We start from the raw sequence: 27,039 nt of genomic DNA on the forward strand, positions 1-27,039 counted from the left end.
GAATTTCGAAGACAAAATATTAATAAAAATAAACACCCAAACAATAGAAAACATTTATGAATGTCAAAATGTAAAATGTGTATTTTTGAATTTTGAATACGTTCATCACTCAAACATTTTGCGGTTGTGGGAATCGAACCCACAGCCTTGGGCTCATAAAGCAGGGCCGCTGCCGTCAAATTATATAATTATAATTAGTATAGTTTACATAAACGCACATAACTCCGAAAAGTTGCGAGGTGCGTGCCAGGAATCCAACTCTGCCCACCCGAAGCCCAAGTACTAAACACTTGGCTATCACCACTTTTGTTATAACTAGTCTTACCTGCATTAATATCACAAGTGACTGTAGAACTATATGCACTTGGAGCATTTCCTTGGGTTGTACTCCAGCCACTGCACTCCTCTCCCATACACCTTCGAGTCTGTCTGATATCATCAGGGTTGAGGTCACGATTGCGGCAAGGAAGAAGATTATACTGAAACGGATCGCAAAATTATATAGTAAGACTCCGCGGACTTAGGTTTAAGATTGACTATAAAATTAGATTTATTATTAATTAATAGTTCAATGAATTATTTAATTTATTAATGAAATTATCATTCATTCAAAATTTAAAGCCAAAGTCAAAGTCAAAGTCAAAAATATCTTTATTCAAGTAGGCCCATAGGTGGCACTTTTGATGCGTACATAAGAATTACACGGTAGTGAGATGATGGCGATAACCACATTCGTAAACTTAAAAATAAAGCTACGAGGATTCCAAACTCGTCCTGGTCTAAGAAGAAGACCACAACAAACTTAGCCGGGTGTTTTTTTTTGTTATCACCATCTCACAATGTCATTTTAAATTATTAGAAGAGCAACCTGGTTAGAGCAATAATTTACACCCGAGCTTTTTTATCGATTACGTAGTCCATTATACTATAATAGGACTTTTCTATAAGCTTATGTTTAGTACAAACTTTGAACTTTTTAAGAGACATCTCCAAGATGTCAATTGGTAGTTTATTGTAGAATTGTATGCAATTTCCTTTAAACGAATTATGAATTTTTTGTAACCTATTAAAAAACTCCGATACATAATGCCCTTTGATTTGACACCAATATCGAGGGAGTGGTATTTTGTTGTGTCGGACATCTTGTCAAGCCCTTTCGTTTGATACCCATATTGAGGGAGTTGTAAAAAAAAATATATCCGCCATTTTGTGGCGGAGGCCATATCGGACCGATTTTCATAAAACAAAGCTTAGAACACAACCGACTGATTCACCTTTCAAACAAAAAAAAAACAAACTCCAAATCGGTTATCCGAGTCACGATGCCACAGACACATACACGTAAAACTTATACAAACGTCGTTTGTGCGTCGGAGGTTAATAACTAATTTCAACCTTTCATTAACAACATAAACTTATTACCAGCCTACTAAAATTCTTCCTAAATAAGAACATAAAATGTAAATTACGGAATGAAAAGGTTCAACAGTCAAAACACTGGCCCAGTATGGATTAGTTGACTTCACAAGTGTAGCGGTCTCCACATTACAGAACTAGATGGCGCTACAAAAATCCTGCATCGCGCTAGCTTCCAAAAATTAATGTTCGGACCTCGGTCCCCGAGCACGATCACCCGCTCGGAGGAAGATCTTTCTATTGTTACGGTCGAGAATCACCACAGCTCCCGTACAACAAGTTTTTGATATCGTTATGGAGAACTTTTAGGCAAGCAGGTAATCTTACGATGTCTTCGTTCACCGTTAAAGTATTTATTGTTAATTTAATTTGCTTTATTAAATCTACTTACGTGACCATAACTCCAGGTGCCATATAAGCTACGATCTCAGCGTCAGCTATACCGTAAATTGGTTTCTCGAACCTGACAGGGATCTGAAAAGAGAGATTCCATATTTGAAACTGAGGAAACGGGTTGCTGTCACAATTTACTAATGCTATATGTGACTAGCTGTTACCCGCGACTTAGTCTGCGTTTGATTTTGTTTTTTGATGTGGCATTCAATTTAGTTGTAGTTCTAAAAAATTTAAAGTAATCAGTATCGCTAGGCCTTAAATGAGGGGTTTGCTGTTGTCCGCTGAGGAGTTCTGTGCTCTATCTCCAACCACATTCATTAGATACACGACATTTGGGCAAATTAAACAGACATTATAACCTCTAAGGTACAAAAGTAATTATTTAAATCGGTTATCATTTGACGGCGTTATGGTGTAAAATCGTCAAACACCTTCTACCCAAAAGAACTGAGCTTAATTTCGGGATAAAAAGCATCCTATATTAATTCTAATACCTTCAGAAATATGTGTACAAAGTTTCATGATGATCGGTTTAGTAGTTTTTGCGTGAAAGCGTAACAAACAAACTTACATTCACATTTATAATATTAGTAGGGAGGGCTAGGGATATGTCAAGTTAGTAACGCCTAGAAATCTTGCATGCATTTAGATGTGAATATGTGGCTCCTTGGTTCGAAGGTTGTGGAATACACCAACAGCATCCTAAAGATGATTTAGGATGAAATACATGATTTATTTCATAAATCATGTATTTTTACTTCAACATGGGCCCATGATGATTCATTTATATTACAAAAAAAAAAATGCATTCGCATACTAAATAATAAGGAAAGCTTCACGCCACACTTAAATCTTAACACTCAGACTCCACATGTATATATATTGGAACTTAACAATGTACCACGTCATCTTTAGCTGCGACGAAATCGTAAATTTAATTTACTCCTACAAAAATAGCATAATTCTGGAACTTAAAATTGCATAATTCTGGTCCAAATCTGCGTCCAAATGTGCGTTCGAATTTAAAATAAAATTCCAGAAAAAATCAAGGAAAAAAAATTATAACGTGTTTATATATACCCTTAAAAAGTATTTGAATAATAAAACTTATTACACTGTAAACGATTTTTTTAAATAATGAATAATATAATTTTTTTTTATTAACTGTTCTGTCTCTCTACTACCCCAATTGCTGCGCCCTAATAAGGTTTTCATTGAAATTGCTTTTGATTATTGTGCTATTATTATGAACAATGTATGAGTAATGTATTGGAATTGCAAATAAATTGAAATTTTGAATTGACCTGAAACAAAGATTATTAATAATTAGTATTTAATTTTTACAAGGCCACTCATACAACCTAGCTTGTCTGTGGTTCTTGCCACAAGGTGTGGTATTTTGTGTTTGTATTATCATTTTTATTATTTTTTCATAGTTTACGTTTTCGATTAGATTAGATGGCGCCTAACGTCGGTAGATATAAACTAAGCGTTGGTGAAACGTTTTTATTCTCCAAATTATTAGACACCCGGTTTAATTTTTTCTTAGGTTTAGTAAAAACGGGAATTAGCCTCGATGATGATCAATATCTCATACCTGAACTAGTTCTTCGTTCTTCCCGCACGCTCGCATCGTACGTCGGGCAAACGCCTCGTACGCTTTATGCAGCTGTAGCTTCACGAAGTTCGTTATCTGATGGTCTGGAAATAATTAACTATTAAGAGAACTTTCTTTTGTTTCTACGCGGCACACAGTCTCTCACCAGACAAAACCACCACCACTTATATGTTTAACCACTCACCACTCATATCGATCCAGGCGCTTATGGTACTTTCGTCAATGATGTCGTCTTCTACACGCCCCTCCGTGACTCGTATCGCGAGCGCATCGCTAAAGTTTTGTGGGAAGCGCACCGCACCGTAAACTATTCGTTTCGCCACTGCGTTCTTCGCTTCTGTTGTCGAATTATATATCGTCTAGAACAAATATTGATGTGATCACAACAAATGAAGGTAGAATCGCTCAGCGAACACAGAAAGAGCTATGTTAGGAGAATATCTACGTAATCAGAAATGAGAACATCCGAAGAAAAACAAGAGTTACCGACGTAGCTCATCGAGTCGAGCTGAAGTATTGGATAGACGCAGGCGTTACTTTGTGGAATTCCATGATATATTATGAAAATTAAGCTAAATTTGCAATACTCCGTGAAGCGCAGGGGAATCTGTATGGTGTAATCTGTATTAAGCGATTCGCGTGATCCTAGTTTATACTCGTAATTTGATCGTACAGCTCTTTTCTGTAGTTTAAATATACTTTCAATATCTGCAACTTTAGTTGTCGGGACAAGAAGATCCCATAATAAATAAATATAAATAAATATAAATAAATAAATATACTACGACAATACACACATCGCCACCTAGCCCCAAAGTAAGCGTAGCTTGTGTTATGGGTACTAAGATGACTGATGAATATTTTTATGAATTATATAATACTTAGAAAATACATATAAACACCCAGACACTGAAAAACACTTAATGCTCATCACACAAACATTTTCCAGTTGTGGGAATCGAATCCACGGCCTTGGACTCAGAAAGCAGGGTCGCTGCCAACTGCGCCAGTCGGCCGTCAAATAAGTGGACATAATAAGTGTGAAAGTATGCGAAATAAACAAGCCTAGCCGTTTCAACATCGGTAAGCTGTCCAATTTTCCCGATTGCATATGCAGCTGAGCTGAGTTCGCTAGGCTTTCTATATGGGTACCCCAATGTAGCTTACAATCTAAGGTCACTCCTAGAAAAACAGTGGAGTTGTGATGTTGTTATAATTTTTTTTTACGTTAGACAATAGTATATTGTGCAACAAGTGCGACAAGTTGTCGATTGCCCACGAAATCGAATCGCACGAGAGAAGCGAGTGCGGTCACTCGCTTGAGTCAGGTCACTTGTTGCACATAGTATTTTGTATTACTCATGCGGGGAAAGTTTTTAAACTAATTTTAATTTAATTACAATTTTATTTATTAAATTAAACAGTCAGAAGCGTCGACCTCAATTTGCGTGTGCCAAGAATAATTTTAAAATGGGCAAACGGTTCTGTTTCAACCGCAACAGCGAGCGTCAAGATACTACTTTCCCCGCATGAGTAATACAAAACAAATTCCAAACACTTTTGCATTTAAAAGTAAGTTATTAACGGAAAACCAGTCTCACACAGGTGACAAAGCACGGTTTACGACGTCAGTGTCGTCAATGTACCAACTACGCACATTAAAGTGGCAATGTGCTTGGCACATTCTCGTAGCTTGGAGAACCGATGGACGTTGGGGCCCAAGGTCTTCGTCGGTACGGTGGTAACTAGCCAGAGCTGAAGCCAGAGTAATATTGGTCTTATAAAAGGCTTGTATATGAGGTCGGATATATTATTTTAGTCTAAGCTTGGCAAATTTTTGGAAAAGTTAGTGAATCGGAAAGGGCAGGTTATCATATACTTAATATGTTGAAAAGTTCGACTAACTGGGAACAGCTTCCTTTTCTCCATTTCCTCGAGGAACCAGCAACTCAGCATATACTGCTCGCACGACTCGTCTTCCTTCTGCGTCACGTATGTAACGGTTGTGTTCCGGCATGTGTCTAGACCAACTGGAATATAAAAAAAAACACTTATATTAATCATGCTCATATAAATAATAATAAATATACTTCTACAATACACACATCGCCTTCTAGCCCCAAAGTAAGCGTAGCATGTGTTATGGGTACTAAGATGACTGATGAATATTTTTATGAATAATATACACAAATACTTATAATACACATATAAACACCCAGACACTGAAAAACATTCATGTTCATCACGCAAACTCAGCAGATTGCTCTTTTCCAACATCATTTTAATGTTTAACAATCTTTAGAATTTTTCTGTTTTGTGAGAGATGAGAGCGGAGTGGCCTGCTTCCAAGCAGCCTTGTCGTTAAGGAATTCATCAATCGTGTAGTAACCACGATTTGTTAAATGTGCTTTAATATATTGTTTAAACTTAGGTAAAGGTAGATCTAATATTACCTTCGGTATCATGTTATAAAAGCATATACCCATCCCCATAAAGGATTTCTGTACTTTTCTCAGACGATATGCAGATATCACTACCTCGTTTGGGCCTGAATTGATTAAGTTGTAAAATGTTCTTACGTGGTGAGAAAGCGGCTTCATGGTTGACAACTGCCACGTGCAAGTCCCTCGGGTCGTGGCCTATGGCACCGAAGAACGCCACCACTTGCACAATGGGAAACAGAATGGAGAATATGAGGCCGCTGGAAGAACAAAATGGTAAAATTATTATAGATACTTTTTGTTTATTCCGCTACAAATCTGTGGTAAGTGAAGATATTATAGTCATCTAGCTTTTAGTATAGGCTAACATGAGGGTTTAAAGGCTTCTCCAAACGGTAGCCAAACATTACAGACTTTTTCTACTAGACCTCCTTTTATAAAATCTGAAAGCGAATTGATAAAGTTGTCGTTTGAGTTAAACTTAATTATTCAACCTAATTTGATGAATTTAGGATACCTTTAGTACTTCTGTTTACTTACAAAGAGACGATAACTCGAAGGTCATGATTGAAACTTTCAGTTTTTATAAAGTTACAAAAATCTATGAGCCACGGGCTCTTGCACTGATATTTGTTCATTAAAACTTCGGGATAAAATTAGACTTTATGTGAGTATTTTCGTTGTACAAGGTAAAAGCACTGTAAATAATTGGTTTTCTATTGGGCCTTTTATCGGATGATAATTTTACGTGATAATGTGTGTCTGAGCTATTAAAGATTTGCCATTTTTAAAATTCAAGGCAAAATTACGTGACTGGTTGGTTGATAAATGCTATTACTCGGTAAAAGAGTTCTTGGATAATAAAATATAATTATAGTTTAGTTATTTTTTACTTGACATTCCATGTTTATTGTTCCATACATTAAAATTAATGAAATTTTATTATATTCTGCCGATTATTTTGATTTTATTTATTTTGATGTTTTATTAATTATTACATAAATAAATTTGTTTAAATTAAGATTTGCATGTCATATATTATGACTAAACATGTATACCTACAATGTTTTATGCAAATAAAAGGATTTGATTTTGAGTATAAGAGAGTTTGTGCATCTCTATCGTTTTTTCCGCGCTCTCTCTTGCACGCTCGGTTCAAGCGGAACGTGACAATGAGTCATGCTTTTTCGTGCGTGCCGTCTATCATCGATTTATATGATCGTTATAACGTCAATTCAAAATTGAATTTATACCTACTGAAAACATAAAAAAATTAAACAGAAAATATAAAGCACATTACAAGGTCACTGATACAAATCTGGCCATTTCTCACTTTTAATTTTTCTACTGATTGATATTCTACTTAGCACGCACTAGCTTACACGCTTGTTGTGGAGATTTCTATGGTCTTGGCTATAGTGAGCCTTCTAATACATTACTCTGATGAGCACCTGGTAATCAATGTATTAGTATTGCTGCATTCTCCTCACGTTATTTAGATACTAAACATATTTATACAAATTGTATTTCCGTTGACTCAATTTGGCATGTTACGTGACAAGTATTCAGTCGCCCTTAAGAGGTTATGTCGCCTTGCGAATTATATTTATAGCTCTGAGACGTAGTACGGAAATAGAATCTTGTTGATCCAGTTGGATTTTCGGTGATACTTATTATATAAAGGAAAAATCTCTTCCCTTTACGAATAAAAATGTCTTCTTTTGAATGCCAAATTTTTAATGACAGAGAGGTATAGTATAATCGTTAAAAGTAAGCTGGTATATCTTTTTTTATTACGGTTCCCTATTTCCAAGACGTTCGGTCTGTCTGTCTGTCTGTTAATAAAATAAATATTTAAGGGGTGCCCCCCTTAAATATTTCATGATGAATAAAATTTGTTTGAAAAAAATGCAAACGTGTGACTAGTTTTTCGTAGTTTAGTCTAACCATTATTATTAAACTTTTAAAGCGCATATAACATTTGGGAACCGACAGGATTTTAACCCAAGAATCTCAATTACAATTTCTTCAAAATGCTTTCTTTAAAATTATAAATTTGATAATTCCTGCAAGTGTAGTTTAAAAACTAATACTCAAAATAATATAGATAAATCTTACCCGGGATGTCTTGAAAATTGCTGTACACTTTTGATGAAAACTGCTTTATATCTTCCTTTCTTTCCATTTTTGATTCTCTCTGGTTTTTCTTTACTAGTTAATACCTGAAATAAATAATTTCGTTTTATTAACATTCCTACTTGTTAGGTTTTGAATGGTATGGGAAATGGTAGAAGAATAATAATATAGTAGTTTTTGTAGGCTCAAACAACTAAGATTTATGAGTCATGTGAGTGCAGACGTCATAGCGTTAGGCTACTTTCCGTGACGGCATACGGGTCGATTATGCTGCCAAATCTCCGATAGGTGTTTCACATTGAAACAAAACTGATTGATGATTATCGATTGGGTAGATAGTGACTTCTTGTCTATATGAGCTACTTACATCAGTACTGCTAGAGACGACATTGAAGTCTTCCCGGGACTGATAGCGACTGTCGTTCACTATACTGCTTTCCGGGATAACATCTGGAGAGCCCGTGAGAGCTGGAAAATTTAAATGGTACAAGTTTTAATATGAACGCATGAGTGATTAATACAGTTCATGAACGCCTACGTGAAGCGGTGGCACGATTTATTATTTATTTATTCATTGAAATATCAACAGCGTTATGAAAAAGTAAAAAAAATACAAGATACAAATGTTCAAGTAATACAGCCAATTACAGACTATCTTACGATCATAAAAAAAAAACTGATTTCGGTAAAGTAAATTTTCGCTTCTTTTAACTACGATTTGTATGGAATCGAAACAGCGCCATCTAGTTCAAATACTAGGAAACACTCATGCCACTAGATGGCGCTTTAACCATAGTAAGAAAATATCACAATAGGCACCCTGGAGCTTTCGATATTATAAATGACTAATAAGAACTTCAGAATAAAAATATTATAACACTTTAAATATGTACTTACTCGACCTTCTCCTATGAGTAACCTCGTGTTGCCTCAACGCCATCTTCAGGAAGGCATCTTCTAGGGTATTGCAGTCGTACCTCCGTAGGATTTCATCAGGGGAATCCTCGTCTAACAGTTGACCGTCTCGGAGTAGACCAATCTGAGGAAAAAAGGTGAATTAGACTTTAAAGCAACCGCAAGTAAACGCAGAGTTTATGGAAACCTGACGAGGTTGACAGATGACAAACGAGACGCAGGGAGATCCGGATCCAAGCGGCACAAGACCGTAGTGTTCAGAACTAACTTTAAAATTCAAAATGAATTTATTTCAAGTAGGCCCAGTTTATAAGCACTTTTGACCGCAAACACCGCAACACTACCACCGGTTCGGAAGGCAGATTCCACCGAGAAGATCCGGTAAGAAACTCAGCAGATTGCTCTTTTTCAACATCATTTTACAGTTCACAATCTTTTAAATTTTTTATCTTGTGAGAGATGGGAGTGGATCCTGCTTCTAAACAGCCCTGTAGTTAAGATATTCATCAATCGTATAGTAACCACAATTTATTGAATGTGTTTAAAAACACTGTTTAACCTTATGCATTAGTACGTCAAAAATTACCTTGGAAATCACAAATGACTTCTGCATCTTTCGCAAACGATATGCAGATATCACTTTTTGAAATCTAAATTAAAAAGAATTGAAAGATCGTTGATGTTCCATTGATACCGTGTTCTGTCCAGCTATATTGTTTTGTACAGCTGCCAGTCTCTTCTCAGTTCAGCTCTGTCCAGAAGGAGGTGAGCTCTATTCAGAACTCTGGGCGGGCTTTGGCTAGAACTCACCTAGCTAGAGCAACCTGACGTGGAACCACACGCCATAACGATGAAGATGATGATGAATAAAGAAAGTTTTGACATTTGAGTATTAAAGCTTTATTCCTAGTAAGTCAGTGCGAAATTACGTTCACTATGTATTTGTATTAGCCTACTGGGTAGGACTGACCAACTTTCGGTGAGACCGAGATCGGTCTCCGCCACGAGCCTCTAAGTTTTCAGTTACATGTGTTGAATATCAATTTAATGGCGAAGAAAAACATCTTTCCGCTGAGAAGTTCTGTCTTCTGTCTCCAATCACATTGTATCTATTTAAAATATCTTAAATGTACAGAATTTGAGCTTTTATAGTTTTATTATAAGTATTGATACAGAAGTTTGGATGGATGGATGTTTGTTACTCAATCAAGCTTGACTGCCATACACCATTGAGAACATTATGGAGAACTCTCAGGCATGCAGGTTTCCACACGATGTTTTCCTTCACCGTTGAAGCAAGTGACATTTGAATTGCTTAAAACGCACATAACTTAGAAAAGTTACAGGTTGCTGGGAATCGAGCGCGGCCCCCCGAAAGTGAAGTCGGATTCCTACCCACTGAGCTATCACCGCTTCATTTATATTTTTAGACAGATAAACACCCAGACACTGAAAAACATTCATGTTCATCACATAAACTTTTCCAGTTGTTGGAATCGAACACACGGCCTTGGACACAGAAAGTAGGGTCACTGCTCACTGCAACAACAATCTGTCAACAGAGATAGATTTCTGCACAATTGTAGTTTATTTCCTTATGTCTGGTGACCCAAGAGCTGGCGCTTATTTAGCCCAACGGCTAAGTCTAGCAATTCAAAGTTTTAATAGCGCCAGCATTTTGGGTACCATGCCCATAAGTGAACAGTTAGACGGCTTATATTCATTGAAAATATTAATTTTAGTTTGTAATTACTATATCCCTAGAAAAATATATTTTTCGTTGGTTCGTTCAGTGGACCGAAATAAATTAAACAGGCAAACGCACGTACTAATCATATAAGAAATAAAACCTATTGTAACCTTGAAATCCAAATTTTGCCTTGTGATTGTCATCATATATCATAATATGCTAATGTTACCTTATAGCTACTTATATCGTGTGAATAATAAAATAAGATTGTATTTAAAACTGGACGGATTGATCGATGATCGTTATTATCCCTACTCCTACTGATATTATAAATGTGAAAGTGTGGATGTTTGTAACTCAATCACGCAAAAACGGCTGAACGGATTTGGATGAAATTTATTTATTTGTATATTGTTATTAGGTACACAAAACAGGTAATAACTAAAAGTAGATCTAAATATAAGTAATGACAAGTTTTGTTCTAAGCTACAACCCAAAGTATGTGTACACAACTTGGAATTAAACTAAACAGAAAGTAAAGATAAAATTAAAGTTGAAACAAAAAAGAAACACTTAAATAATAATACATATATTATTTCCGTAAAGATTATGTGGAATAGTGCTTAATAATTTGATTTTTAAAAATATTTATCCTTTTGTTAAAAATGTCAATATTATGATTACTTGTTACTAAATCATTATAAAGGCGGCACATGCGAACGATGGGATTGCAAAAGGAAGTATTGTTCTTGTAGACACTTAGAGCAAATGGTTTAAAATATTTTAATCTGGTATTAACGCGAGTATTTATAGTAATGAGCGAGAGCAAGACGGAAGAATCAATTTGGGAGTTAATGAGCTTAAATAAGAAGATCAATTGAAATTATTTTCGACGAAATTGCAAGCTTTGGCACGCATGTAGCCTTTGACATGGAAAAGGAAATAGTTAACAACATTTATCCCGATGCCTTAGGTAGGCTATGACATACCTGACGCAGAGCTGAGTGCTGTAGTTTATAAGTTTAATAAATAAATAAGGCTTCGGCTTGGCTTTCTTATGTATATAGACGAGCGCTTGACCGCATCCTACCCGTGATCTGAAGGTACTCATATTGTAGGGGAAAATGGAAGCTGCAGTACATATGTACATAACCCTCCTTCTTTCGCAGCCGGGTAATAAAAAAGAAGTACCGCCCGTTAGCCAATCAAAAGAGCGGGTGACATGACGCTGTGGATCAGGATATCATATTATATTGTAAGATATCAGATGTTAGTTTCTATGGGTGACTTATCAAAATTGTTATACTCATTCACCCAATGGTAGAATGTACAAGGATGTTTTCAATGTATTTAGATCTGTATGTAACTACGTTGTAAATAAATTAACCATTATTTATTTCTTTATCTCTACTCTTTATATGCACACTACAAGTTAAACACACAGACAGAAGCAGTATACAAAGGCAGCCTTATCGCTTAGTAGCGATTTCTGCCAGGCAACCTAAAATAATAATAAAAAAAAAATATTATTATAATAGAAATTTATTGCGGGACCTACTCCCGATATATGAAAGTCAAGGACTTTTCGAAATTAAAAATGACTGTATTTTTCTCACATTGCACTTATAGGATAATATTATCATATATACTCGTATATCAAGAAAAAACACTCGTTTAAACGTATTTGATATTTTTTTAAAACAATTATTTTGTTTAAAGTAAAAAAAAAAAAAAAATTACAAAAATATTCGAGCACGTCCGGATGTCTCTCCGTATGGATCTGGCACTCTCACGACCGTAAAAATTTGCGTACCTATCGAAGTATTAATTTTTTTAAAAGCTTTATAATCGCTTTTTGTCATTTAATTACAATTAATTAAAAACTAAAAAAAATGATTAATCTTTAGTGCGTCTTTTATGAAATTTGGGTTCGTTCACAATGCTTGCGAGCTATTGTGTTGTTTTACGTCGAGTATGGCGCGAGATGTTGAAAGTTTTTCATTGATCATCATGAGTCATTGATTTGAGCAGATAGTAATAATAATAATTAAAAAAAAACAGATTACGACGCCCACATGCGGTGAAAAGTTTAGGTATTTTTTTTAGTGAAAAATGATATTATGAGGCGTGCACTTTTGGATTTTCCGAATTTATTATTCTTAAGTACTACGGACAGAAGAGTATAATAGGTCACTGTTTCTTGCGTTATATGTTAATAGCTGCGCAACCCATAAACTGTAACCAGTAGCAGACGGGAGGTGTTTGCGACACGACCAAGCCACAGAACGCTGTTTGGTAACAGAGGAAAAAAACCAACAAACAATAATAGGTTAGCCAAGGCTGCATTGCTCTCGAATTATCACGTAACCTGCCCGCTAGACTGTGTAACAAAATGACTACTGATCCATTAATTAAACAATTAGGTAGATAACATTGTATAGTAATTACCATACATTATAAACTAGAGTGATCTTTAATTTTTTTCCTTGTGTAGGATCATCAGTGGCGTGCATAGAGGGTATGCACCGGGTATGCAGATGTTATAAAATGAAGAATATCTCGAGTACAAGTTATAAATACTAAAGGTTAGGCTTTTTATAACACTCACAATGTGCCTATCCTTATGTTTTCTATGACTCGTACTGAAGATTTTCTTAATTTTATATCATCTGCGTACCCTGTGCATACCCTGTATGCACGCCACTGTCCATTACCCTGGAACCCCCACGCTGCCCGTATGTTGTCTAAGCAATGCCCTGCCCATTGTCACATCAACTTGACGACTCATTGCACTTTGTCAATTCATGAATTGCTTGACGACAAATCTGTTGCAAGCATGCGGTTTCGCTTTTATTGACGGCCAATTGGCGCAGTGGGCAGCGACCCTGCTTTCTGGGTCCAAGGCCGTGGGTTCGATTCCCACAACTGGAAAATGTTTGTGTGATGAATATGAATGTTTTTCAGTGTCTGTGTTTATATGTATATTATAAGTATTTATGTATATTATTCATAAAAATATTAATCAGTCATCTTAGTACGCATAACACAAGCTACGCTTACTTTGGAGCTAGATGGCGATGAGTGAATTGTCATAGTATTTTTTTTTTTTTTTTTTTCTCACAAGATAGAAAAATGATTGTTAAACTTTAAAATTATGTTGGACAAGAGCAATCTGCTGAGTTTTTTGCCGGCTTCTTCTCGGTAGAATCTGCATTCCAGACGGGTTGTAAAAAGACTGATTTGACGATTTAAAAAGTAAAGTTTATAAAGCAGGCTTGCTGAAAATGAATGAATTTTGAATTTTATCTTTAACGGATCTCCTCATTTTTATCTCGTAGAGATATTCCAAGCGTAACTGTCTCCATCGCCCTGATTGAGTCTGAGTTCTGACCCTTTTTATGATTTAAGCGACCATAAAATAAGATTTGCGTTTGTGATTCACAACATAAGATTTCTTAAATATAAACCTGTTGGTGAACCAAATAAAGAAAAAAATACACCTTGGAACAAATACCTACACTTCAAATTAAAATATTTGAAAAACACGCATGAGAGTAAAACTCGAGTGGCTCAAAGAACCTGTTGTTTACGTCGGTCTGTTTGTTTAATAATTAAAAAAATATTTATATGTACTGACCATGAGACATGCTAATATCGTAAATGCGACATTGTGTGTTTGTTTGTCCTTGCACGCAACGACGGGCTAAGCGTCTTTTTTACGATGCCCATCATAGATAATAACGAGTATTGTGTTAATATGTATAGGTGCCGTGCTGTGACGGCAGCTCAGAATACAGTTGTCACTCCCCTGCCGCTTCGGGTGTACGAGGCGACTAAGCGAATTACGGACTGCGATAACACAACCAGGGTTATTCAACGCCCAGCGTTATGATTATGGGTAAACTCTATCTTTGGGAGATGCCCTAAGTCCAGGATTAGAATGAATAAATAAATACACTTTTATTGTACACTAAAGAAAAAAGTAGTTACAGAGATATAAACAGAGCAAGAGAGTACAATTTGGTGGCCTTATCTCTACATAGCAAATTCTTCCAGGCAACCAAAGGCGTAAAAGGAAAAAACAAAGAAAAGAGGTAGGTGGCGCAATCAATAAGATAACAAATATATAGATAAAATATATAACTATAACGTATATAAACACGACACGTACAATGACACGTACTTAATAAAGTGACACGAGTCACTTGATTTTAATTTTGCATGTCATGTTAGGGCTGTATCTGATTTATTTCAGTAAAAACTATGGCAGTTGTTTACTCAAAAACTATAAGCGTTTCGGTTTCACAGATAAATCTCACAGACAAACCCAGGCTTAGGATTTACATCTTAAGCCTGGGTTTTCATTTAAAGGTTGTATGTTACTTTTTCTTTTTCTTGTGTGTTTTTTTTATTGTTTCGATGTATGTGCAATATTGTTTTCTAAATAAAATATGGCTGCCCTGGTAAATAACATGTGCACTTTAAGCATACCTTATGCGCCTGTTTCGTTTCATCGATGTAATGCGTTGTAATAATGACGGTGGTACCATTTCTTGCTTGCTCCGCGAGGAACTCCCAGATTCTGAAAATAATAAACAGATTATGTCACTGGCTATTCACTTGTACCTAATATTCATTTTAATATCTCGCCTCGATTGTAAAAAAAAATGTGTTGGCCGCCGGGGCCACGGGACTCTATGCTAATTTGAAACATCAAACTAGTAGGTAGTACAAAATCTAGTAAAATATAATAATTAAACATTCAAGAAACAACCAACTTCCAATACAGTGTACATTATTCACACGTGTTCAAGTCCAGCCTCTTCATTTGATACCAATATTGGGGGAGTTTGTAAAATAAAAGTTAACTCGCCATTTTGTGGTGTGTATCACAGTATATTCTGCTAGTCAAGCCCTTTTATTTGATACCCATTTTGAGGCAGAGGTGAAAAATATATAAAAACACACACACACACACTCTCAGACACATAGACACGTAAAACTTATTACACCCCGTCGTCTTGCGTCGGGGGTTAAAAGATAGAGTTGCCTCTGCCGCTTTTTGAGCAAAGCTCGTGTCTTTTATTGTGACAGTTATTTATTAATAGAGCTACTGATGAGTTTCATGACGTTTCTATAGCGCTTATAGTATAAGGTTAATTATCCTTGAAATCACTGACTTATTTATTATCACGTCAGTGTTTGAATGAATGAATTTAGAACTTTTTGGATTCTTTTGAACCATCTTAAAAGATTTCCAATCCAAAACTTTGGGCTTAAAACTACTGTTCATAAATTTCTTATAAGTTGCGGAAAATCCGTGCATAAATGTATCTATTACTTACAATTTACAACTTATTTATTGTGCACTCAAAGATGCAATTATATTGTAAATTAGCCTGTAAGTTCCATTTAGGTGGAAATCCCTAATGCTATCAATACACATTGGTATTTTTAAATTTTGCCAGTGTGTGTTCCATCTGTCTTGGATGGACACATGAATCTTGGAATTAACGACCTACAAGTATACGGCGAATGCATGCTCCATCAGCTAATACATCTGATGGCCGTTGACGCATTTGTCAACGTGTAGAGGAGGCTTCAGAAGTTCGGATCCCTTGAACGTTTTTCTCGGAAACCAAATTTGGATGCAGCCGTAGACACAAGCTTGTATTAAATATATTATTTTTTTGCCATAGTTAGGTACTCTAGCACAAAAAGTTAATTTGCGTACACGTTTTCGGTCACAACATCACGTGCAAAAATGTTTTGACCGAAGCTCCAGAATGTTCTACTTGGAATTGAATAACTTATGCTTATAACTGGACTAGAGCCGGGGTGACGTCAGATTTGAATACAGTTTTTGCCACCCTTCTTATTCCCACTGGAGTCGTACGAGGCGACTCATCATCATCATATCCACCCATTACTAATATCACTTGCTTCAACGGTGAAGGAAAACATCACGATGAAACCTGCATGTTTGTGAGTTCTCAAAGGTGTGTGGAGTCCACCAATCCGCACTGGGCCAGCTTTGTGGACTACGGCCTTAACCCCTTCTCAATGTGGGAGAAGACCCGTGCCGTGTAGTGGGTCGGTAATAGGTTGATATGATGATGGTGATGGTACATTATTTACTTCCAAAATATTAGAAATCAAAATTTAAAATCTTACGTACCCAATAGTACATGATAGTCTTTTATCCTTGTTTGGACACAAACGTAGAATCGAGATAAGCAATAATTGCCACTTGATTTATCTAGGTCAACAGACTACGGTTAACCTTGCCATATAGATTTCAAACTATTAATTAATTGAAAACATTCTGCAGACCTTACAAAAAATTCCACTCAGTTTGATTCTTGCATTCCATACTAACACCTAACGTATAACTAACACGAAACTGTGAAAGAAAACTGATAATTCCAATAAGAATTATGAAACTGAAACTGTAGCGGAAATTCTCGTACATATCAATATTTCATTTTTTTAGAAACGATAAAAGAAATAAAAAATCTAAATTGATATTATCACGTGAAATTCTTTATTGCACCCTTCTTTTCGAAAGGCCTGCGTTAATTCGGGACACTGATATTTTTTTATCCTAGAAAAGCAGCCAGAGAAAATTCCCGCGAGATTTCAGTTAGTGTAAGTTGTTACCTATATACCCACTCAACAAAAAAACCGATTTGGACAATAAGGAAAACAATAATCGCGGGGTTTGACGCACCAAGACGAAACGCACTCTTCTGCGAAAGTGACTAATAATTTATAGAATTTATTAGCTAACTATCATGAGAGACAAGTCGCTCACAGGCCTCCCTATTTCAGAGGCTATTAAAAACGCTGAGGATAGAACAGGATGGAAGGCTGTAATTAAAAAACGCTACGAATGAACTTGAATCCGGCCACAACCTAATATGTCACGACCTATACAGTAGTTAAGTAAACGACGAAGAAGAATTCCACTACAGGTTAGCCCTAAGACTACAATCTCACCTGTGAAAAGTGATGATGCAGTCTAAGATGTAAGTGGACTGACCTGTTAGGGATCGGTTTCTACACGACATCGCACCGGAACCTGTAAACGTCTTTGTTGGTAGGGTCGTAACACGGCCAAGCCTCCCACCAGACCAGACCAGAGAGATTCAGAAATAATAAACATCCAAATCGCCCCTGGAGATGAATGGATATTGTACTGAATTTTGTAAAGAGATTGTAAGAGATTTAGTCAGAAATATGATCAATAATAACCAATGGCGTGCACAGGGTCTTCGACCAGGGTATGCAAAGTACATGGCATTCAATGGAAAAATTCCCTTCCAATATAAATTAAATTTAGGTAGGCAGTACTTTTGTGCGTGTATGAAGTGCACGTCAATGATAATAAAATATCTCTTTTTCGCTGTGAAAACTAAGTACATCGGTTATTAATAGATTAAGTTCTTTCAACTTCATTTAACAGCATTTAGCACGTTGTCGCTTGTTTAACATCTACCGACTCATGTTACCATCTCTTTGTCACGAGACAAAAACTTTTTCATGTAAAAATATTAACAATAACTTTCTTTTCTTTCTTCTTAACTAAAATTTTATTAACATCGTGTCCCAAAAATTGTTCTTGACGCCTGGTGACCCAAGAGTGGGTTCGATTTCCACAACTGGAAAATGTTTGTGTGATGAACATGAATCTTTTTCATTGTCTGGGTATTTATCTTTAAATTATAAGTATATTATTCATAAAAATATTCGTCAGTCATCTAGGTACCTATAACACCAGCTACGCTTACTTCTGGACTAGATGACAATGTGTGTATTGTCGTAGTATATTTTGATAATTAATTTCAATTTGTGTAACAAAGGCGGCATGATCACTTATAGTAATTTTTTCCAGGCTACTCACTAGTTAAGTAAGTACTTATGCTTTATCTATTCAGTTACGGTGTTAAAACCTATTCGTGCTGCATCAAAACCTCCAGTCCATATATCCGCAGCAAGAACTATGGCAGTGTCTGCATGTGTCATTATTTCCCCTTTTTGCAGTTGACTACGGGTGCGAACATCAATATAGATCAAAAAAAGAATCGGTCCTAGAATACCACCTTGCGGCACTCCATAAGAACTAGCTAATCTACTGCAATAGGAATCTTATCTAACGCACTGACATCGATCTGATAGATGATCCTTAAATAGTTCAATCGTTTATTGCGTTTTGTGCGGATATCCGTATAAACCTATAAGTGGATCATATTTATTAAAAAATTAATTAAGCTAGTTTTATCATCATCATCATCATCATCACGTCAACCCATTACCCACTACAGTGCACAGGTTTCCTCCCACAATCTGAGTTAAGGCCGTAGTCTACCAGGCTTGCCCAATTCAATTGGTGAACTCCACACACCTTGAGAACATTAAGTAGAACTCTCAGGCATGCACGTTTCCTCACGATGTTTTCCTTCACCGTCGAAGCAAGTGATATTTTAATTACGTAAAACGCTCATAACTTAGAAAAGCTAGAGGTGCGTGCTGATTCGAACTCGGCCCCCAGAAAGTTAAGTCGAGCTCCTAACCGATGCGCTAACACCGCTTCAAATTAAGCATTATATTCGTAACAAATTGTAACCTCTATCTTGCTTTAAGTGTTCATATATCTGTAACTACTTTGTTTCTTTAGTGTACAATAAAAATGCCTTTATTTTTTAAAAAGGAAACAAACGCGTTCGAAGTCACATGCATATTACAAATATAAATCAAAACCGGCTTATGACAAAATAACATAAAGAAATATTATATCCGTTTTTCAATTTGTTCGCGGTTGGGTTTAACGTCTTATAATTTAACAAGCAAATTTGCATTTCTCATTTCGCGAATGACACACACGAAGACTTTAACCGGTGAATATAACAAGTTCTGGGAAGGACAACCTTGCCAAATACATATCTATTTTCAGGGTTCTGTTGAATTTTATTTCAGTCAAAATTCTTTGATCACATCAACCTATTACCGGCCTACTACAGAGCACGGGTCTCCTCCCACAATGAGAAGGGGTAAGGCTGGTGAACTTTACACACCTTTGAGAACATTATCTAGAACTCTCAGGCATGCAGGTTTCCTCACGATGTTTTCCTTTACACGGTGTTGAAGCAAGTGTTATTTTAATTACTTAAAACGCACATAACTAAGAAAAGTTAGAGGTGCGTGTTAAAGTAACTAATTATAAATAAATAAAAATCAAATATTAATAGTATACTTGACGAAATAGTGAAATGAACGATGAATTTTTCAAAATATTTTCTAGTTACGTCGTCGGTACGTACTGGGAGTACGTACGTGAAAATTAGTATTATGGCCTTTGGTTTAAAAATTAAGTAGTTTTATCATAATGTTTTTTGGAAAATTTCACGCCCGAAGATTGGTGGGATAAAATTTTGTAGAGTAGTACATCATTCATTAAGTTATCCATCTATAAATTTGGTGTTCTGTCTTTAATTTGATTTTAGCTTTGCTTGAAGCTTGCTTTCTGGAGACATCGTGTACTGCGGGAACATTTCTAAATCTCGCGGGATATGAGAAATTCCATGCATACGAAGCTGGTGTCTGTTAGTACATTTTTGTCGAACGTAAAATTAGATACATAATTAACCGGCCTCCTGAATCACTATGATATCGGAGACGTAGACTCACTGTATCCTTGCACGTTGATGCCTTCTTGCTTATTTAGGAGGTTGTTAATGAGTTTGTTAATGTTAAATATTCAAATCTGTATTGGCTACCTTCTTCTTCTTCTTTGTCGTAACACTCTTGCCAGAGTGGTCGTGACCATTACGGTGGGACATTGTTTGTGGCAGTTGTTACTCGCCTCACTCACGATCATTCGCCACTTCTCCCTATTTGCAGATAGTCTGGTAAATTCATGCAAGGAACCTCCCAATGAAGATTTGATCTGATCGTTCCATCGCATGGGATGGTATTGGCTATAGACTGCCATTATTTTATCATATTTAAATTTATCCCTCAATTACTCTCTCGGACCTATTTTTTATATCGCACGCCGGTCATTAGAGTCGCAAGCATGACGCAAATTTAAACGCCAGTGCGGGCGCAAGTTGTACAGCGATGTTCGGCGTTGCCTTTAGACCTTGCATGGCTCGCTCAATTAACTTACCAATGACCCCTGATTAATCGTCATTAGTAGGCTGTATTTCTCCATAGGGTTTTTGCTGCGAAATGGCATATACATGTGAAACATCATTTAAATTATCTCAAATACCAAAATAGATGCCACAACGTCGAAAATAGATCTTTTAATCAAGTATGTGACTTTGAGAAATAATAGTACACATTATATCGCTAGCGTCATCATTATACCAGCCGTATTGGGATAATGATAAATACGCATGGCTTATACTTCTGGGAGTATTTTCCACTGCTGGCATCTTGCTTCCACTCTTACCCCCTTACTAATAACCTTTGTAAACCAGTTGCATAGGTACGCAAAACTTGTCTTCATTTTTTTTAATTATTATTCAAAGAAACCCCATATTCATATCTTACAACGTTTAATAATTTTAGTATCTCTAACTACAACATGGCACATTATAAAAAACATCAAACTATTTGAACTTATAAATTACCTACAACGAGTTCCTCCTTCAATCTTCCCTTGACACTGTCTCTCTACCTCTATTTTTCCCGCCATTTTATATGATCTTCTTTTTGATCTGGGTTCCTGTCATTTTGAATTTCTACTCCAACTTATTACGACCACAGATTATGCATAAATTTGACCAGTTTGAACGAAGATACCTTTTTATCTTTAACCAAATGCAGATTTGCTAATATAATTATCAGAGCCTGGACTGTAATATAGCTATATATACCACCAATTTAAAACTACCGACAGTTAATCGGAAGTTCTTGACGGTTTAACCCAATTTGGGGTATATTGGGTTTTTCCCCAAGTCGGTAAATGACCGATGACTACTGGGTGGCTAACTTTGTGGCACCGAGTTGCAATTAAATTTTCATTGAAATATCTTAGTTTTAAGGCATGATTGCATAAGAGCATCTTAATTTAATATAGAAGGATATTATTCTTAAAATTATAAATTTAGAAACGCTTTCAGAATAATACTTCTGGCAGCATAAATATAGGTACTTAATATAAGTTCAAGAATGTTTTCTCTCTTTTATTCAATAATAGTTATAACAGATGAACCCAAAATCTTTTTTCCCTGTTTCTTCTTCTCGACCTTAACACTTCTCATTCTGATTAGGGACTAGTTTTCTGATTAGGAATAGCTAATCGGGACTATTAACTAGATTAAAAGTTTTAAATAAGTTGGTCCATAAAGCTCCAAGAGCAAAAGCAGATAGATATATTCAAATTTAAATTCAAAAATGTTTTATTAATGTATTCTTCATAATGGTTGTCTAGAAGAAATCACAGTGATAAGGCCGCCTTTGTTACACAAATTTAAATGATTGGTACCTTTGTTCTCTTTTATTTATTTCTGTTTTGTTCTTGTGTACATTAAAGATTTTTTATTGGTTGATTGATTGATGGACAAACTTAGCTAGGATTTTTTTGTTATAACCATCTCACAGTCCCTCGATTATTCGCCCAAACCTCAGTCGTTTGTTTAAATATGTTGAAATCTGTACTTCATATCATATTTGGCACTTCCAGTACTATAGAAATAACTTTACGTTTGGTATTTGATTTATAGAGTTAGGTGTAGACAATTTAGGAGTACTTTGCGTCCAGAAATTTAAGTCCCGCAAAACCGCAGAGCAAATCTAGTTAATACATAAATCAAAGCAAGTTATCTTCGCCCATCTTGAATGTGCGCTAGCCCCTAGAGTCGTTTGAATAATTATTAATTAAGCCAGTAGGTAGGTAGGTATTCGTTATTATCTTCATTATTTTAATTTAATGTGAAACAGGAAAAAACAGATTGTCTCGCGTAAAAAACAAGTGCTACAAGTAGGAAGTAGGAAGGGCAGTTATCTTTTTTAGTTACTTAATGAATTAATTACTTTAAGTTACATTATTAAGTAATAATAAGTGATTGTTAATAATGCAATGAAGTGGCGACAGTCTAGTGGCAATTCAAAACAAAATCAAAATACATTTATTTCAAGTAGGCCTAATGTATGCACTTTTGAAACGTCAAGTCAGTCTGTTTGTAGTGACTCTACCACCGGTTCGGAACGCAGATCCCACTGAGAAGAGCCGGCAAGAAACTCAGCAGACCGGTCTTTTCCAACATCATTTTATAGTTTAACAAAAAATTATCTGTTTTGTGTGAGATGAGAGCGGAGTGGCCTGCTTCCAAGCAGCCTTGTCGTTAAGGAATTCATCAATCGTGTAGTAACCACGATTTGTTAAATGGGTTTAATATATTGTTTAAACTTAGGTAAAGGTAGATCTATGTTATAAAAGCATATACCCATCCCCACAAAGGATTTCTGTACTTATCTCAGACGATACGAAGATATCACTAATTTATGTCCTTTTCTAGTAAGTCGACTGTTTATATCGACTTTTTGTTTATAACTACTTATGTTTTGTTTAATAATATTATATTATTATAAATATATTAGGACGGACGAAATAGGGGAGGACGGCGCTACTGTGCCACGGTCAACATCGGCTCTGTGTTATTATTGCTAAATAAATTATAAAAACACAAAATAAATAGTGAAATGAATTGTTAAAAGAGTATAAGTGTCCATAACGTAAGGCCAAAGTGAAAATAAAAACAATAAACTATCAAACAGTGAAAAAAAGCTGTGATAATACATTCATATGTACAGTGACTTTTTGTTAAAACTGTGGAACCACAGACGTTTTTGTGCAACTTTATACACCAATGCGCTATCAGTGGCAGTGGAATAAATTAAACATTGCTGTGGAAGTTTTGTTTTAGACATTTTTAGTTAAACAATTTGAAACATAACCTAAAAAGTGAGTCAGCCAAACCGTCATAGACTCCGAGGAACTACCAACGCTACCTACCGGGAAGTAGCTGTTTAATCTAATTGCTTGGACGCTACAATGTACTAACGCCATCTACCGAGAAGTAGCTGTATTAACTTTATATACGCTATCGACCATACCACTGAATCAACCCGTGCACGAAGTTTCCAAAAGCGTGAACAGAGGGCACTACTTGTAGGAAAGTGCAAAACCAACTCCATCACGCTAGGCCAAGAAAGCCGCAAGGTTACCACACACTAACACTTCAAATACTCTTTTTGCAACACAATGGAGGAGGTATTGGCGACGCTTCGTTTAATTCAAAAGGAGCTTGAGGAACAAAAAACATTTATAAATAAAAAAGGTGAAGAAGTGACGGAAAACGTAACAATAAACATAAATAATATTTTAGAAGAAAAATTCGCAGTCATAGAAGAAAAACACGAAAATCTCAAGAAAAGAGTGGAAAACCAAGAACAAAGAATATACTTTTTAGAAAAACAGGCAAGGCAGCGTAATCTGGTATTTTTTGGCCTTCACGAAGACGAAAATTCCTACTCTAGCATGGAAACCAAAATAATAAAATTCGTACATGAATATTTCACGATAAAATTAGACTACATTGACCTAGTAGCCATCAGAAGAATAGGAAAAAAAAGCGACAAGCCACGACCTATAGTTGTTACCTTTGCAACACTTGGTAGAAAGATCCTCAAAAATAAAGGAACTTTAAAAGGTACACCATATTATGTGAAAGAGGACTACCCCCAATCAGTTCTACAAATAAGAAAAGAGCTACAAGAGCAAGTAAAAGCCGAAAGAGAGAATGGAAACACCGCCATAATTAAATACGACAAGCTTGTCATTTTAAAAAATACCAACAACAAACAAACAACAACGCCTACCAACACCAACAACAAAAAAAGAAACCTCTCAAATTCGCCGGTAAACGCTGTTAAAAGCTATGCTGAACAGAGACCGCATGCAAACAAAAAAACAAAATCTCTAGCTACTCAGACAAAGCAAAGATCTTCAAGTTGTTCCGAAAGCGTTTTAAAACCGGGAATTTTAAACTTCCTAACTAGCAATAACAACAACACAAACTTCCAGGACAACACCAGGAAGGCATAGCAACGAGCACTCCAGCCGTTCCCAAATAATTACAAAATAATTGAAGAAGAACATAAAATACACATAACACATCTTCCAAGACGGCTGGTCACCGCGGAAGATTCCGACCATAACCCTCCAAGCACATCATCATACCACACAAAACAAACAAAGAAGGAAAAAAATCACCTTTATATAATAACCTACAACGTCCGAACACTTTCATCATATGACAGAATATTGGAAATGGAGAAAGCGCTAGAAAACCTAAAATACGATATAATTGGTATTTCAGAAGTCCGGCGCCTCGGCAATATAATAGATGAATATGAAAAATTCATACTCTGTTTTACTGGACAAACACCGGGCCTATATGGAGTTGGCTTCATAATAAATAAACATTTAAAACAATATATAGAAAGCTATATTGGTATTTCTGAACGTGTCGCTCTACTCAACTTAAAGTTACCATGTAAAAGATTGTCTATAATACAAGTCTACGCCCCGACAGAAACATCAGACGAAGAAGAAATAAAAACCTTTTATAAAACTATAGACACAGCCATAGCCATAGCACACGAGGAATTTATTCTAATGGGAGACTTCAATGCAAAAATAGGAGAGCCACAAAGTGACGAATACACAATAATGGGGAACTATGGGCACGGAGTAAGAAACGATAGAGGGCAAAAACTTATAGATTTTGCAATGGAAAATAAGCTTGCAATTATAAATACCTTTTACAAGAAAAAAGCCAAAAGAAGATGGACTTGGCGCTCTCCAAACGGTCAAGTTAAAAACGAGATAGACTATGTACTGTCAAACTATCCGCAAATGTTTCAAAATGCAGAGACACTGAGCATAAACTACCCATCAGATCATAGGCCACTCAGAGCTCAAATATCGCTCTCAAAACCAATAAAGAGTAGACGAAAGTACGTAAGCAAGCTAAGTAGCATCTTCAAAGATGAACAAAAAATTAAATTATATAAAGAGAGGCTCCAAACTAGTTTATCTCTACTCGACGCAGGATCGAATGAATCAGTACAAACATACTATGATAAAATAATAACTTCTATCACCAAAAGTATGCAAGACATACATAGTTCAAACCATACGAAAAGAGACCGCAGCATACTAACGGAACACACAAGAATACTATTGTGCAGAAGACAAGAACTACAAAAAGCCAAAAACAAAACTCTGCCCATGAAAAACGAACTTAAGGCTCTATACAAATTATCAAGTAAATGCATAAAAAATGACTACAAGAAATACAGAACCGAAGTCATTAGTAAGTACCTAGAGCAAAAAGGAAGCCTAAAAAGAGGATACAAAGAGCTACGAACAAAGAAAACGTGGGTTGAAGGTTTAAAAGAGTCTGGTATAGTAACTTATAACCGTAAAGATATCATTAAAATTGCGACTGACTTCTACAAAACCTTATATAGCGCACCAAAAACGCAAAGCAGTTGCAGTCTGGATCTGAATGAATCCGTTGAATCCGAGGGACTACAACGCTCTATAAAGCCAGTACAAGCTATGGAAATTTTAGGAATTATAAACAAACTTAAACCTGAAAAATGCCCAGGGTCAGACAATATTACAAACGATGCAATTAAAGCAGCCAGTATTATACTGGCTCTACCACTAGCAAAATTGTTTAATATGATACTTAAAACAACCCATACTCCATCACAATGGTCGGAATCTAATATTATCTTGCTCTACAAAAAAGGAGATCCTAAAGACATAGGCAATTACCGGCCCATTAGTCTACTACCAAGTATATATAAAATCTTCTCTACAATGTTAAATCAAAGAATAAGCGCAACCTTAGAACAACATCAACCCAAAGAACAAGCTGGTTTTAGGAAAAAGTTCTCTACTCTGGACCATATACATGCTTTAGAGTTAGTAATAGAAAAATATCAAGAGCAGCAAAGACCTCTCTACATTGCATTTATTGACTACCAAAAAGCCTTCGATACTGTCTCACACGAATGTATATGGGAAACACTAAAAGCACAAAATGTAGAGATCCAATACATAACGATACTAAAAAATATATATAAAAACAGCACTAGTAGAGTAAAGCTAGAATCTATTGGACCAAGTTTTCCAGTGAGTAGAGGAGCTAGGCAAGGTGACCCTCTCTCCCCAAAAATTTTTATTGCAATACTAGAATACATCATTAGAAAGCTAGATTGGAAAAATCAAGGCTTGTACATCCAAGGCAAATACTTGAACCACTTGAGATTTGCAGACGACGTAGTTTTGCTATCAGAAACGAGTAACGAACTTCAAAATATGATAGAATCCTTACACAAGG

At 35.9% G+C, this 27,039-nt stretch overlaps 2 protein-coding genes across 3 annotated transcripts in view; one reads left to right on the forward strand and one right to left on the reverse strand.

Moving 5' to 3' along the window:
* Positions 1-27,039, reverse strand: part of LOC120634408 (ABC transporter G family member 23-like) — a 93,243-nt gene that overhangs the window by 3,938 nt on the left and 62,266 nt on the right. For both annotated transcript variants that reach the window (XM_039904942.1, XM_039904943.1), the window contains exons 5-14: positions 15,104-15,194; positions 8,905-9,046; positions 8,375-8,475; positions 7,990-8,093; positions 6,010-6,131; positions 5,336-5,460; positions 3,615-3,789; positions 3,410-3,513; positions 1,808-1,890; positions 326-479 (exon numbers count right to left, since the gene is read on the reverse strand). In XM_039904942.1, the coding sequence (XP_039760876.1) occupies positions 326-479; positions 1,808-1,890; positions 3,410-3,513; positions 3,615-3,789; positions 5,336-5,460; positions 6,010-6,131; positions 7,990-8,093; positions 8,375-8,475; positions 8,905-9,046; positions 15,104-15,194 (1,201 nt within the window). The remainder of the gene's footprint in view (positions 1-325; positions 480-1,807; positions 1,891-3,409; positions 3,514-3,614; positions 3,790-5,335; positions 5,461-6,009; positions 6,132-7,989; positions 8,094-8,374; positions 8,476-8,904; positions 9,047-15,103; positions 15,195-27,039) is intronic.
* Positions 23,253-25,346, forward strand: LOC120634410. Its single transcript, XM_039904946.1, has one exon. The coding sequence runs from the start codon at positions 23,886-23,888 to the stop codon at positions 24,726-24,728; it is 843 nt and encodes a 280-aa protein (XP_039760880.1). The 5' UTR covers positions 23,253-23,885; the 3' UTR covers positions 24,729-25,346.

The sequence above is a fragment of the Pararge aegeria genome, chromosome 23, assembly GCF_905163445.1.
Source record: "Pararge aegeria chromosome 23, ilParAegt1.1, whole genome shotgun sequence".
Classification (NCBI taxonomy): Eukaryota; Metazoa; Arthropoda; class Insecta; order Lepidoptera; family Nymphalidae; genus Pararge; species Pararge aegeria.